At 35.2% G+C, this 16636-nt stretch overlaps 1 protein-coding gene and 1 long non-coding RNA gene across 9 annotated transcripts in view; one reads left to right on the forward strand and one right to left on the reverse strand.

Moving 5' to 3' along the window:
- Positions 1-16636, reverse strand: part of LOC126948115 (uncharacterized) — a 246064-nt gene that overhangs the window by 203371 nt on the left and 26057 nt on the right. The gene's annotated exons all lie outside the window — the stretch shown is intronic.
- SATB1 (SATB homeobox 1) overlaps positions 1-16636 on the forward strand; it is a 99406-nt gene that overhangs the window by 32780 nt on the left and 49990 nt on the right. For all 8 annotated transcript variants that reach the window (XM_050779536.1, XM_050779535.1, XM_050779534.1 and 5 more), the window contains one exon: positions 14758-14869. In XM_050779536.1, coding sequence (XP_050635493.1) covers positions 14758-14869 — 112 coding nt within the window. The remainder of the gene's footprint in view (positions 1-14757; positions 14870-16636) is intronic.

Below are 16636 nucleotides of genomic sequence, written 5' to 3' on the forward strand. Positions count from 1 at the left end.
AGGTGTTCTCCAGCTGCAGAAATTCCATAAATGGGCTTGGTTTGATTTACAACTCATACTTTTATTTCTGTTATCACTTTCCTATCATAAATCTGCCCAAATAGACTGACACTAATTTATTAAATTATTTGTACCACGTGTTTTTTTATTTTTGTAAAATGTTCTAAGACATAAGAAATGCTTAGCTCATTATAGGTCTGAGGTTAGATGTTTTGTTGTTACTTTTGTTTTTTTCGGTGGATGTGGTTAGATAAGTTGAATGTTGCATTCTAAACTGCAGCTAAGGAGAGAATAAATTCTAATTTGGGGACCAGAAAGCCTGTAGTCATAAAACTTTTGAGGATATGGATTTGGGAGAAAAATTGGAATTTAAAAAGTAAACATTTCTATTTATAATAAAACATTATATTTTGATGCTTATTTTCCCTGGAGTTTTAGAAATTGCATTTAAATACTAGATAAATATATATACATTCTGATACAGTGTAGATCCATTTTGTTAAGTAAAAGGTCAGCTATTCTACCAGCATAATGTCTGTCTTCTAAAAATGTTTAGGTCAAGTATTTCATGGAGGTCTTGATCTGATTTGCACAATTTTACCTTTCCTCTGTCACCACACACGGGCATATATACACACACGCACGTGCACCACACACGTGTCACAACTTTCACATTTTTAAGGCATTGGATTATTTTCTATCTTATTTCTCACCTGGAAAAGATATCTTTAAGCCAAGTCATATAGAGTGGGTGAGAAGTGTTATTTTTATTTTCAAGTAGCAAAATACATATAAAATAAATTTAAATTTGAACATTACATTTAGAAGTAATATTGAGAAAGGTGATTTTCCAATTTTCCTTTTATTCACAGCATCCTAGGATCTCAAATATGTTGGACAATTTATTTATTAATGGCAAAATAGATTTTAAAAAGAAACTACCCCATACTCCTGAAGCTTAGCTTCAGTATTGCTCTCCTGAAATGTGACAGTCATTTCCATAGGAATTAAATACACGTACGTGTTTAGTTGATTTTCAGTCTGGATTATAAATGATACTGGAGCAACAATTACAAATCTATCATGTTATATAAATGTGTTTTTAATAAACTGTACTTTATTTCAGTTTTTGGACTGAAATAACATGTTTCTTAAAATTTTAAGTCAGCTTTAGTAATCACGTTCTTAAGAGAATAGCCAGCATCAGTGTTCATATATTGCATTTCACGTGAGAGTCTAACATATGAAATTTGTTCACATTCATATACTCAAAAGTATGTATTGACAATCTGCCGTATGCCAGGCATTCCATTTCCTATGTAGTGTTAAGGATATAACATCTTATTAGTTGAAATAATAGTATTACACTTTGATTTAGTGCTTCTGATGTATCGAGAGTGCCTTTGGTCCCCCTAAGTAGGATACAGTCTTATATCCCCATTTTTAAATGAGGAACCTGAGGCACAGAATGTTGACATGAGTGTCCATGGCTGCATTGCTGGTGAAGCAGAAGAGTAAGACTTCATACCCAGAGCCTGTGAGCTTCACCAAGTAGCCCTTTCATCACATACCACAGATAAAGGAAGTTTAAAAAAGACAAAATGAAAGCCTCTCGGATGAATTGGATAGGTTTTATAAATACACTTTGATTTTTCTAAAGTACTGATAACTACTTGTAGTTTTCCAAGTGTATTTATTCTCATTGCTGAAAATTTTCTTTAACGTGTTTTGGTTTTGTGTCTTTGGTTTTTTGTTTGTATATTGTCTTGTTTTAAAAGTACATTGCTGTCATTTCAAGCCCCTAATCACGGGTGATCTAGACAGGAGCTGACTTTTGGGATAACTTGGCATTTGGGACGTTCTAGAAGATTTGCCAGTATAGTTCTGTGCAGTTATTTCTCTTTCCTATTCTTTCGTATCCTCAAGACCAGTAGGCATAATTATGCTAATAGCCCTTTGTTTTGAACCCCAAGATAACATTAGGCATTTTCATTAGAAATAGTGGGCAGATGAATTTCTTAGGTCCGTTTGAAAATACAGACTCCAGTCATCAGACTGGCCTGATCCAATGAACGAGTCTTTTCCGAGCAGCTCCATTTTAAAATAAAATGATTCCTGTTTGAGCTGAGCTGGACGATTTTATACTTGCCCCTTCCCAGTATAAAATTATCTTATGTTAAAACATCATATATTTTGAAGAAGAGCTCTACAGAGAATCTTCTTTCCTTTTTAAAATTACAAAACTTTCCTTAGTTTTTACCCTACTGACCATGGGAATCTCAGATTATAAATGTCTGCCTTGCCAGGCACTAAAGTACTTGATACTAATTGGGTATTATGACCACTTTTCAGCAATTGTATTACTGTAATGGTGGGATCCATAAAGGAAATGGTAAGCCTGTCTTATATGGGTAGTTGTGTGAATTGCAAAACTTAAGTCAAATAATTTTTTTGCCTCGTCTTTTGAACCAGTCATGACATCATTCTAGTTCCTTTTTCAACTTAGTGAGATGTCTGCTCTGTGTTAATATTATAATATGTATAATCTACAACAGAATTGTCCTCCAAATTGCAAGTTTTCCTTTTTGAATCTAATATATCAGGCTCATTTTTAGATGACTTAGATACATAAGGATTTTATTGTAGCTTGATGTTAGCTCTCTGTAACCTTTCAGATATATTAATCAAAAAAGCCAAACTTAATAAAGCATCTAACTTAAAATGGATTGATCTCAAATATGTTATAGCCACTATCTTTTCACAATAGTAAAACATAAAAGAGTTTAAGCCATGCCAATTTAGAGAGTGCTTAACAATATGTAACTACTTTATTTTCACTTAATAGATTTTTTACCTGTGCCTTGTTTCAGATCTGAACAGGTTTCCTTTGACCTCAAAATCACTAATGCAAGGAAAATTACCATATCATGAGAGTATTTTTCCTCTTTTTTTGTCTGATGCTTAGAATAATAAATACTCCCAAGGCTTAGGAGCAGACATGGCCTGAGAGAAAGCCTATTAAATGCTATTTTCTAATGGTTTTAAAAAACAGCTTAGGCAAATCATGCTAACCAAACTGATTTTCTTGCTAAAACAGAACTAGTTTTAGCGTATATTTTAGACATCTTTTTTCCTCAATTACTACTGAAACTTCAAATTGGGCTCTATCTGGACTTGCTTTATAGATCTGCTTCATCTCATGCCAGATTTGGGCAAACTCATAAACAACCCCCCACTCCAAAAAAAAAAAAAAAATCCAGATAATCAAAACAAACAGATACACGAACTCAATTTCCCCGTCTTTCGTTGGAAACTGCTTGATTATAACGTGCTCTGAGTATAAAAAACATAAGAGAGCCTTTAACATAACAGAGGAGAGCCTCAGCCCTGGTTCTGCAGCTCATTGCCAATTGAAGCAAGGAACGCTCTGGCTGTTGGGACTTTTAAATCTAGACTTAAAAGTTATTTGTTCTGTTTAGCATTTTTAAAATGATTCTATTAGGAATTGTGTGTGCTTCAGTTTTAATTTTAACTCATAATGATTGTAAAGCACCCTGGGATGCTTGCTTGAAGGGCGCTTCAGAAATATAAGATTGCATTGTGCTCTAATATGCAGTCTTATGGGGTGCTGGAGTTTCACCATGGACAGTTCATAAGGTTGCAGAATTCCTCATGGCAGAGAAGGTGGCTCGCTGACTTCTTTAGCAGTCCTTTTCTCTCATTCTTACTCTGAAACTTTGTTCTCTTTCATCATCATCTTTCTCTCTTAAAAAAAATTGATTATTTTCTATTGTAATATTTTCCCATAGAAATGCTAATCTAGTTGACTCAGGTTGAAGATGCAAACCAGTTGATAGGTTGGAAGTTAAGAAAAGAGTAAAGTTTTTAATTGCTAGCACTATTTGAGATCACATTCTTATCTGAATAACAAGACATGATACTTCATTACTGGATACCACCATCTCAGGCTTGTCCCATTTTACTGTCCACCTGGTATTTGTTCCAAGGCAGTTCAGAAATGTAACAAGTATTAACTTTGTGAAATGTCGCAATGAGACTCTTCTCTGTGTTGAAACTCCTGGGTTATGATAACATATGACACAGCTTGATCTAGTTTTCTTTTTACTTTTTAATGGGACTATTTCTTTAGAGTAATGGCGTTTCTTCAACAACTTCATTCTGTTACTTTTTGTGTGTTTTTGTTTGTCATTGCTCTCTAGCATCCCTTTAATTAGCTCCCAGCATTGTAGGAATCAGGAATGTGAGTTCTGCTGTGGCCAGCTATATAAGCTTGGGCAGCTGACTCCATGACTCAATTTTCTCATCTGTCAAGTAGGAAGATAATAGTACCAATTTCTCAGTCTTGTTTTGAGAATTAAATGAGCTGGTACTTAGAAAACATTTAGAACAGTTTTCAGTCCTAAAGTGTGCCATAACTAGTTGTTTTTCTAAAATGTGGGCATTGAGAGTTTGAAATCCCACTTGCACATGCCACATGGTCTAAGTAACTCTCTGGCTACATGGAAGATTTTGGTGCAATCTTCATTTTTAGTGAAAACAACCAAATACTTTTCATTTGTGAAAAAATTAAAGGACTATATTATAACTCAAACTCAACATTAAGGAACACTTGCAATCATTATAAAGTTATGACGTATTTTAAAATGGAAGTGGAAGACTGAAGCTTGTACTTTAAATAAATCGATCTGGAAGTTTAGCAAATATGAGACCCTAGACTAGACAATGTCAAGTAGAATAAAGATGGGACCGTTATCAAGAGGTGAGCTTTTGCCAGTATCTTTTCCATTAACTAACCTCGCCTGTACTCCCAGCACCCAAGGTTCTGTCCTCTCCTTATGTGCCCATCGTAGCATTTTCCACATTGTTTTGAAATAGTCTGTGGACTAACTAGGCTGTCTGCGTGCACTGTAATTGACTGTCCCAAAGGAACTAAGTTGTATTCATCACTGTCATAGATCCTGACACACAGTAGGAACTCGGGAATATTCGTCAGACTTAACCTTGTAGGATTTGCAGATGTTTATTTCATAAACCAATATAGCACATCAGTGGTTGTATTAATAGTACTCTATAGATACTTTTATCTACAGTATCCTATCTCATGAAATATTTTTCTGTTATACTTAATTCTGTATTTTTACCTAACAAAGAACAAATCACTTCTGAATTTTTCTCTTAAGAAAACCTACTGACATTCCAAGCTGTCTCATGCTTTTATATGTTTGATAATGTTCATGAATATGTGTACTAAACTTACACGTTTGTAAGCACAACAGTAGCCTTGGAGTTACAGGGAACTCAGAGGTCTGAATGCTTAAAAAGACCTAATTATACATCACAGTTAAGAATAAGCTTTAAAAACATATGCAGCATTTTTTAATTTTTAAATTTTTCTTCCACAATGGTACATGTATTTCCGCCTGGCTAATAATTTTCATTTTGTCTCAGTTGCATTACATTTGAGACCCACACTTCTTTACTGTTATTTTTATTTGTTTATTTTCTTCTCATATTCAAGAGTAAAATGGGAAATTTTCAATAACAGTAAGATAATTTACAAAGATGCTGACATTGCCAGTACGGAAATGTTAACAGTATCACCCCGTGTTCGCTTACAATGTCCATTCCTCAGTTGTGTTCTAAAGTCTACATTTGGCCTAAGAGACTCCATTTAAGGCTATCAACATACAGTGTTTTAAAGTCATCTGTGTAAAGGTCTAGAGTCACCTGAATTTAGAGAGAGCTGCAAGTGTAGATAACTGTTCAGCCATTCCATAATGGGCCTTAGGGACTTGGTTTGTCCACCTTCTAAGCATGATCACCAGCTCAGCCTGGAAAACACATGTTTAGTGATGGATGGAGCTCTTTATTATATGATTTACAACCCATTCCAACACATTTTTCTCATTTCACCATAACTTCTAATGAGACGATTACCAGAGGATGGCATTTTCCTATACTGTGAAGGATTTTCATAATATTGATTGAGATGAAGCCAGATTAATTTGATTTTTCTTTATGATCTAATCCAGAGGTGACATTGGTTTATATTTATCTGGTAGACATGGGAAGTCTTATCTGAAAGCTAACAACGATGAATAAAACACAGAAATCAAAGCTGTGGTTTAGCCCTCAGTCATCTGTGAAGTCTTGGATCAGAGCTGAGTGGGGTCCATGGACCCCACAATCTGCTCTAAGGTTTTATGCAGACCCTGAGATTATAAGCCAGTTTTGAGAATGCATGGGGGACAGCTTTCATAGGTTTTATGTAATTTCCAAAGTTAGTTCTGTGACCCCATAAATAGCTAAAAGCCAGGAGATATTTTACCCCCAATTTTTAGGCAGTATGGCTTAAAAATCTAATATGCTCATGTACAGAAGGAATGCAATAGGGAACATAAAGTCTCCTGTAAAGAGTTACAGAACCTAATTCTAATATTTACTTTTGGAAAATGAATTGCTTGAAGTACTTTAGTTCTTGTTTTCGCTCTGTGGTTTAAGGTTTTTTTGTTTGTTTGTTTGTTTTTTAAAAAAAGTTCTATTTAGGACCTCTGGAACTTAACACGAATTTGGTATCTTTTTTTTCTTCTATTTCTAAGTACAGGTACTAGACATTTTAATCTCTAGAGAGGATGAGTGATTTAACCACACAAGGGCATCAGAGAAAGAGATTTCTCAAATGGGTACATTGGTATACTGTAGTGCCTAAGATTCAGAATCAGGAAACAGTTTTTGCAATAAAATCAAATAAAACTCTTTGGATTCATATTTATCTAATGAAAAACTTGTGAAAATTCTATTTGGATATAACATAATATTTAACTTAATAATGAGTATATTTTAAGTAGTCATAAGCAGGATGTCAGTGGGGCCGTAACCTTCCTAAAAAATAAGACTCTAGTTGGAGACATTTGCACAGTGAGTACCTGAGAATGAATAATGTGCGTTACAATTGAATCTTCTTTAGTCCCTCTGTTTGAGAAGACATACAGATTTCATAGACTTTTAAAGCTGTTAAGAGGAGACGTTGGAGATTATCTAGTTCAGTTCCCTTCCTGTTACAGCTCCTGTGTGCAGTTAATTTGGAATATTACATGCACTTAATATACCTTTTAAAAATATTTTATAGTTTAAGCTATTTACCAATATATTCATTTGGTTTGAGTAAGGTTTCAGTGTGATAAGAAAGGTCTGGCTAGGTACTTATACAAAAGGGCAGAATACAGAATCTGGTCAGAACATATTATCTGGGCATTATATAATTTACTTTATGGGAAGAGCCATGTAAACTGTGAACCAACATTTTCTTTAAAAGTTATGAATCGAGTATTTAAATCAATAAAATTTCTGTGCTTTGATATGATCACATTTCCATCTTTAGGAAATACAGTAGGAAAATAAAATAGAATTGGATGTGTTCTCTTTGTGCTTCCTTTTGTATTCCTTTGGAGCTTTGTACTGAGTTTCCAATTTTAGCAATGTGCCAGGGTTACTTTGTATGAAAATGCCATTTTCAGGCACTAGGATTGATCAAGATGGCAAGAGCCATAACTATGACAACTGGAGTTTAAGTAAAATTTAGAAGTGATTAGTCTCTTCTCAACAAATTGAGATTCCAAATATGCCCCAGTTGTATCTCCCAAGAGAATAGCTTAAAAAGCAATAGAGGATCCAGAGGGAAAGATTTGGGAAACAGAAGCTAACAAGCACAAACAGAATATTACACTTAGAAATCCTGCCATTCGCTCTTATAAACTGAAGCCCATTCCCCGTCCTTCCCACCCCCAAAATACCAGATGGGAGCTACCTGTTAATTTTCAACAAATTCATTTCTTGTCAATATATCATATCTCATACGATGCCTCTTGGAGCTTGTTTGTAGTATTTGGTGTCCTTTGAGATTAAAAGAAAACCTCATTTACGAGGAATTCCTGTGAAAATTGTATTTGAATGTGGAGTTGATGTGAAGTTAAAGTTTGACCTTTGAATTTTCCACGGCCAGATAAAAAGCTGCTGTAAAAAATCAGGCCATAGGTAGTCAGGACATGCACAAAAGGGTGGGAGATTAGAATGTATGAAGTTGCACGTCTCAAAAAATAAAAATATAAAATAATAAAAGCCAGTAGTTTGACAGAGTGTTCAGTAAATGCTCATTTTATTGAAAATTACAAAAAGGTGCTTAATGCCTTTGCGCCATTAATACAATACATTAAAAGGTTACTGTCAAGATTAGTGTTCCATCCCTGAAAATTAACTATAGGGCTTTACACATCACCATGCACAGACTGAGAAGTTAAAGGTTTTTTAAAGACACATTTTGCATTGTGCAGCCATTTATTTCAGAAAACAATTATTTTAGACTTTGTGCCAAAGACATTAGGAATGATGTGCTTTCATTTAAAGCACGGACATAACAGATACGTATTATAAACAAGGTAGAACCATGAAATTCTCCTTATAGAATAAAACCTGTGCAAGATTATTTCCCTTGCTGTCTCTCTAGAGTATTCCAATTCAAAACATACATTCCTTCCTACAGAAAAAAGATATTCAGATTCCTTAGTTGAAATTAATTAGCATTCAGAAACCAGATAGCATGTTTTTGGGTATTCATGAGATCTCTGTTTGAAAAAAATGTTTTTAACTTGTAGAAATGTGTTGCAACACACAGATGGGAAGAAAAAGAAAAAAAAATCTCTTTAGCAAGCACTGTGTGTAAAAGGAATATTACATTTTGCACGCTCCTGATTGCTCTGTGTAAACAGTTTTTGACATCTGTCTTTATAGTTTTCAAGGAGAGGAAGACTTTGTTAAAAGAATCATTTTTATACAGCAGTCACCATTTCAGTCTTGCTTTACCTGTATTATGAAAGCAGATGGTCTGCATGTCTTTTGAATATTTATAACTATCAAAAACAATCTCTTGCTATTCACCCTTAGGCTTATGAGATGTCAGGACTGTTCTGGTTGAAAAAAATCATCTTGGGTGTTTACAGAAAGAGGATTACATTAAGCTAAAATGACTATACATTTTCCAGTTTAATATTTGTCCATCAGCTGTTTAATCGTATTTAGATAATTGTGTAAATAAGATGTTGTAGCCCTTGCCCTCTCTGCTGATGGAGCCTGAAAGCTTTAAACATGGGTGAACCACCATTTTGTAGATGCTTTTGCTACCTCCTCCCCACCTCAGCTAAGCCATCAGCTAGTCCTTGGTAAGTTTTGATCATGATATCACAGTCCTGGGTTTTTTTTTTTTTTTTAAAGTAGTGCACAAAAAGCAAGTATGTAGATCATATGTCATACTAGGAAGCTGCTGGCTTCCTGTACAGGCTGTTTAGTTTATTAGGGTATATTGTAATATGCAAATACGGTACAGCACTCCAATTACCCTTTAAAGCTGACATGGTTTTCTCTTTATTTTCTATGAGCATGCAGAGCTCTGAGGGTATTTTGGAAAACTTTTGGTATAGTGGGGGTTAACTGTTTTTTGACTGGAAGCTGAGCAATCAGAGATAACAGATTTTGCTGTGGTTGGTTGATTTGGCAGAAAAGCATGAACAGTTTTGGTTTAAATGATTGAATAACCTGATTAGCATTGTTTTGGGGTGGTTTTTTTTGGTTGTTGTTAAAGGCACAACAAAGCAATTTTAAGGGTAATCAGATCACTGCCTTTCCCCAGCTGATGAATCTTTTTTTGAGAAGGGCTCACCTCTCTCAAAACTCCTTCGTTGGCTACTAAGATGAACAAGTAAAAAAATAAAACAATCTTCCTTCATTTTTTAAACGTGTTAAAAATATATAACTACAGTACATATGATATTGTAGCAGGGGTTTAAAAGAATATAATTTTTTGAAAAATTATGTAACCTCAACCGATTCCTTGTGGTTTTTGTTTTTCAAATTTGAAAGAGCTAGAGTATTTTAGAGCAAAGGTTCAGAATGTTCTATCTATCTTTAAGTTAGGCTTTAGAAAAATTCCACCCTTACCTTTTCACAATTAGAAAGGTTATAAATAATGTATTTGGCTGAAAAGGAAGCTCAGCCTGTGGCAGATGGTATCATTCTAGAGTACTGGGGTTTCTGTGAAGATGGCATTCTTTCAGATCGGAACTTCAGCAGACTCTCAGAAAGAACCGAAGCTCCTCATAGGGAGTAGACATGTGCTTTATGGATCTTAGAAAAGCTTACAACTTGGCTCCTGGGATGAGAATATTGTGTCACACTGGGGTTATGAGACCCACAGCCAATTTCTGCCGACTTTGAAATTGTATTTCCCAACACTGGAAACTGTGGCCTGTTTATTGGTTGGTACACCGTGTAGCATTTGAACTTGGGATTTCAACCGACTGAGTTTTGTCGGTTGGTTTATTTTATTCTGTGAACATTGATGTTTTATACAGACCAGCCACTGAATAGGAAACTTGCCATACAAGTTGTGTCTTTTTCAAAGTGCTTTGGATAGCTCATATAAATAGACACAGAGAGAGAACTGGAATAACATAACCACCGAGCACTGCAACTTCCGAGACATCTGTGTGGATGTATTTTGAAAAACCTGGGAAGGGATCTCTTGCAAATTAGTGAACAAAGGTTCTTGAAACTATGATTTCTATCATGACAGCCAAAGCGATGGATTTGAAAGATTCGTGTCACAGTTAAGCTGCCATTATCTTTGACCTTTAAGGGGAAGAAAAAAGGGGAAGAGGATTTCTGGTGGCTTGTTTCAGTAACCCTTTTTAATGATCACCTAGTTTGTGTCCAGCCCTCTGATGAATCCAGAATGTATTGAGATGAGACCTAAGGCCCACAGTCCAGTGCAAAATAAACAGCAGGATGAGTGCTCTAGTGCAGGAGGTTTGGGAAGTTAGGAAAGGCCTCATGGAAGCAAGGATGCCCAGGATGTATCCTGAAGGATGAGCAGCTGTTAGCTGGAGATGGAAGAGGGCGTGGGTCATGCATCCAAGCCAGAGGAGTGGTATTCCTTCTTGATGCTTTCTACCAGATATAGGCCAGCTTCAGAAAACACCACCAAATTGGAGTATGAGAAGAAATGAAATACTTCCCTTTGGTGTTCTCCCTTACTATTCCTTGACCCAACTTGGAACTTAATAATTTAATCAGTATACTTTATTCTACATTAAAAAGACTCAAAATACTGTGTATCATTTGAAACTTTTATCTGATACTCCTTTGATATTTAAAGCATAGTCACCTGATGTGAAATGTGATCATATAATGAAAGCCCAGTGATGAGGAGGAGGCAGAGGGTTGTCATAGTAATTAACATCTCTTCAGTTTATACATAATATGTTACAGACTCTGTGCTAATTGTATCACATCTATTATTTATTGTCTGTCCAAGGGCAAATACTATGTCTCTTCAAGTCATTTTCCTAGCGAGTTGCCCAGTGCTTGGCGCATGGTAGAATATAAGTATATGCTAAATGAATTTTTAAAATGCCTGAATGGATGAATTCTCAGAACAACTCCATGAGGTATATGCTATTACCATTCCCATTTAGCATGGGAAGTTGTGATGGAATGGTCAACTGTTTGACCCAAGGTCATGCTACCAGTGTGTGACACATCCTCACTTGAATGTGTGTTTATTTCTATTCTGTTTTGTCAGATGAACATTTAGTGTTTATTTTATTATGTGCCAGGCATTGAGCTAGAAAATAATATGGTGCCCCAGACCTGTGTGAACTCACAGCTTAGTGCAGTCTTTTTAAACCAATATCTCCTTTTAAGTGACGCAAGAGTCCCAAGCCTTTCTGATGTGGAACTTGGCCTACTATCTGTACGTCCCACCACCTAGGAAAATATTACCAATCATGACTTTCTTTTATTTGTGTTATCAAAACAATAGGTGTTTTTTTCCTGATATTCTAAATTTAAGATTACACTATTGAATATGATTTTTCAAATGCCATGTGCACCACAAAATTCTGCAGTCTCTTTCCTGCCATTGAAACCGGCTGACTGGTCTATTCCAATGCTATGCCTAAGCCTTTAGTAGGAATTTTACCACCTGAAACACACACACAGACACGCCCACACATGCTCCTCATGAAGTGACTATATGAGCAATCTAATTGGACAGATTATTTCATATTGTCCAATAAAATCAGACATGACTCCAAGTTGCCTGAATTAGGAAATATTTCCTAGTCACTCAAAAGCACAGAAAGATAGGGAATCCAAAAAGTTGCTTTGTCATGCATTATTAGTTATGAATTAGCTTTTTGATTTAAGTCTTGCTTAGGCTATTATTTACATTAATCAGAGTTTCCTAAGCATACACCATGTGACAGAAAAGCACTTAAGCCCAGAACCTACCAATTTAGGGTTAAGTAGGGTAGGGGGAAGTTTTGACGATGATGCATATATGGATATTATTTTCCATGTATGGATAATAATAAACTGTATAGCACTATTACATATAGGGTCTAGTTTTATAATATTTAAGACATTTTTTCACACACACATCATGGATTCTTCTTCCTTCCATCATCCCCTACATTTTCCACTGTTGATATACAAATCACATTAAATTGAGATGATCTATTTACATATCTGTGTTCTTAATGGATAGTAAACTTCTTGTAGGCAGAGGCTGTCTGCCATCTTTGGATGACAGGTGCCTCATCTTTGTAGGCAGATGCCTCTGCCATCTTTGCATCCTTAGTACCAGCCAGGCATATAGTAGGTGTGCAGCAAAGAGCAAATTTCATATATAGAACTGTTGGCAAACTGAAGTAGACTGGATGTTTTTCAAAAACCTCAGCAAAATTTGGATATTCTATACACTTCTAAAAAGTAAAACATAAACCACATCTAAAACTTATGTGTATATTAACATTTAAGAAACTGCCAGAATATCTAGATAAAGAGTAATAATTTTTTAAAAAATTGGACCAGAGTGGAAGAACATCAACTGTCATCCATTTGCAGAAGAATCACCATTATCCATCAGCGATCTCAATAGTTTTTATTAGTGTCTGACTTTATTGATCCCTTATTACAAGAGAGTAAGTGAGATTGAAGCTGACAGATCAGGTAATCTTCTGGCTCTGGTTTTGGCAACTTTGCTAAGTGTCTTTTTACACTGTGGACTGTGGGAGGCTCTTAGTGAAATTGCAAGCTATTGGATTAATGGCAGAGCATCATGAACACATTAAGAATGTCTTTTTAGAGATATAAAATGTGAAAATGACTATAAAGTAGAAAGTGTCAAAAAAAAAAAAAAGATATCACAGTGCCTCTTAGGAAAGATAGCTGTGTTTTACATAAATAATGCGACTCCAGCTTATCCTTCACTGGAAGTTCTTTAGAGATCCCCCAAATTTACATATTCCGGAAATGTGTGCATGCTACAGAATTAACACTGATGGTGGATGTCAGGAGAATGAATAATAACTGAAAGAGCTTTACATTAGAGGTAACTTAAAGAAGATAATTATGTAAAAATACTTTTTTCCCCAAACTGGCTTTTCTGGTTGCTCACTGCCTTTTGAACAGTGCTGCCTTCTATAAACTGTTTCACAATAGACCAACTGATGTCTAAAATGTGAGTTCTGTTTCTGCAAATAGGGTTGAGGGATAGATTGGTGCTGCAAAATCTTACTCCTAAGACTCGGTAGGGAGTTAAGTTAGCTGTTACTATAGAATATGGGTAACGGGTTAAAATGGACCATGAATTTAGTCCTTGAAATTAACATAACCAAAATTTGCTGGGAAGATTGAAAAAGATTTTTTTAAAAATCCTCCTAGTATTAAAATCATGTTTTTCTTCATTTTTTAAAAAAACCCCTACTTAGTAATACATTAAAATCATGTCTTTCTTCATTTTTGTGTGTTAAAGAGCTGACACTGTTTTCAGAGCATTTATTAAAAGCAGGATAAAGAAAAGTCACAGTAGGTCATGGTTTTGTGGTATCCTTGAGAAATTGAGAAGCATGAAATGTATAAATTTAAAATTTTTATAATCAGTTTGAAATTCAGAACTTAAGCTTTACTATTCATGAAGCCAGTAATAAGATTGCAGAATGTTTTTCTCTTGATAAAGGATCTCTGTGAATGGTTTGTTTCTTCTCAAATACGATCAGTTAACCTTTGATCAGTGTTAATGCACCTCCACTTTGAATCCAAATAATAGACTGGAAAGCGCAAGTGCTGTTTCTCAAATTTTAATATACATGCGAATCCCCTGGGGACCTTGGTAAAACGCAGGTGCTGAGTGCACTGGTCTGGGGTAGGGCCCAAGATTCTGCATTTCTAACAAGCTTCCAAGTGATGCCCATATTGCTGGTCCCTGGTCTATACTTTGAGTAGAAAGGATGTAGAGTCCAGTCAAAAAATCACAAAGTCACATATATTTATGAATCACAATTATAAAGTCATCTTCATGTGTTTGGATTTACTGGGACCAGTGGAAGTTTGACAGCCTAGGAATGGATGACATTGATGGAGATTCAGTAAATGCTAAAGCAAAGTCTGTGGGTTTGATAGCTCTATACTGGTCTCAGTGGACTGTTGCTTTCTACTTAAATAAGCATTTGATGATCTACTTAATGAATTTTAAGAAGTCGAAGCTTTAGGCTAAAGTGAGAAACCAAAATGTATTGGTACTCAGTTGATTAAAAAAAATACAGTTGCCACAATTGAGATCATTTCTGTGTTCCATCTTGTGCCGCTGTGTATTACAAATGTTCTCCCCCCTTCTTCATGCAGAGTATGATTTCTTCCATTGTGAACAGTACTTACTATGCAAATGTCTCAGCAGCAAAATGTCAAGAATTTGGAAGGTGGTACAAACATTTCAAGAAGACAAAAGATATGATGGGTAAGCAAAAAAACGTTGCAGCAGTGGCTACATACCATTACGTGTCATTTGGGGGTTTATCAAAGTCACATCTAAAGCCAGGTCTTTTGATTGCCCAATTAGAGATCAATTTAGAATGTTTCTTTGGGGGTGGGAAGTGGGTATGAGTATAATGAGATAATTAAATTCAATAAATGTTTGTGTTTAAATCAGCCAAACTGACTTGGTTGTCAGACATGCAGAAAATCGAGGCGTTAGGAGGGGAGCTGTCATTTTTTAACATCTCAGTGAAGACCTAACCAGGCCTTGAATAGCTAATATTAGCTGTGATTTCTTTCAGTGATAAGTCATGCTTTTAGGTTTTTTGTTTTTGTCTGGTTGAATGAGAAAGTCCCTACTTTTACACCCAATTTTTAAGGAAATTAAACTTCTTAAACTATATTTATAGTTTCCACAATAGAGATCAAGTGATTTTTATAGCTCTAACTCCCCAGCCCCCATGGATGGGCACTTTGATAAGCATACTGCTTTACCATTCATACCAGAGCAATTATTGCATCATTTCTAAACTTTTAATTCCAAGAGAGCATTCTATCTTAACACATAACTTTAGGTGAATATTTGTTATGCAAGAAGTACACTAAAATTATCTGCAGTGTAAAATGACAGATAAAAGTTGTGTATGGTACCTAAGCATTTAGATGACGGCATTTTCTCCCTGTTGAGTTTGTTAATGTTCACAAAAGCAAACACTGTGATTAAGGTTAATGTTTTAATTTTTATTAATATTCTCTTTCACCTACTTGTACCCTCCAAAACATATATTTTAAAATAATACAGGAATGGGCATTATGTCCTGTTTTAAATCTATTTCTGTTTATTTCTTTACATTCATTTAATAACTTTTTTTCTAAAAATTTTTTAAGCAATAAGAAACCCAAATTTTGAGCATGTTTTAGCTCTTAATATTTGAAGAAAAACCATCCATCTACCAAAATGGATTCTTTGCCTTTTATAGCTTAAGGCTGTAATGAAGACAATGCATCATTTTTGGAATAATTGCTTGAATTACTACTCTCTGTGAATGGCCCACTTGGGCTGATATCACTGGTAGAAACTGAAGGTTTCTTCCCCAATTCTTAGTTATATTTTGCATATATCAGGAGCTATAGCACTATGATAAAGTTCCTCTAAATGTAAAACCTGCATATTTAATGAAAAGAGAATTGATGATTAAAATCAAACTAGAGTCTATACATGGGAAGTCTGTGTACAATTTGGAAACTCCTGTTTATGTACAGCTTCATGCTCAGCCCTTCCAGCCAAGAGCATCGAACCAGTCTCCTCCTCGTACAGAAAAGCATTTACACACTTAGAGATGATGCTCAGCCAATCCATATGAGGAACCTAGCCAAGGGAGAAGCATTCATCCTGGGTAGGTGGGAATAAATTGCAAAATCATGACAGCATCACCATTGTACCAGAACGATTCCCTGCAAGATTGTCTTTAGCATCTGGTGATGGCCATAGCTTCCTGAAGAAAAACATTTGGATCTTAGCAACACTGGGTATACTGGCTTGATATACAATAAATCACTTGCTTTATTCTAAAAAGTATTTCCAGATATACCTACTGCCCATGATGGTTAGAATTAAAATGAAACAAGGCATATATGATATTCAGCAAGCATTCAATATGCACTTACTATTATGCCCATTTTTGTTTATTACGTTAACTACTTCTATTCACTGCTAGGTAAAAATTGAAAGTAGGTAACATTTTATGTC

The sequence above is a fragment of the Macaca thibetana genome, chromosome 2 (genome assembly GCF_024542745.1).
Source record: "Macaca thibetana thibetana isolate TM-01 chromosome 2, ASM2454274v1, whole genome shotgun sequence".
In the NCBI taxonomy this organism is placed as follows: domain Eukaryota; kingdom Metazoa; phylum Chordata; class Mammalia; order Primates; family Cercopithecidae; genus Macaca; species Macaca thibetana.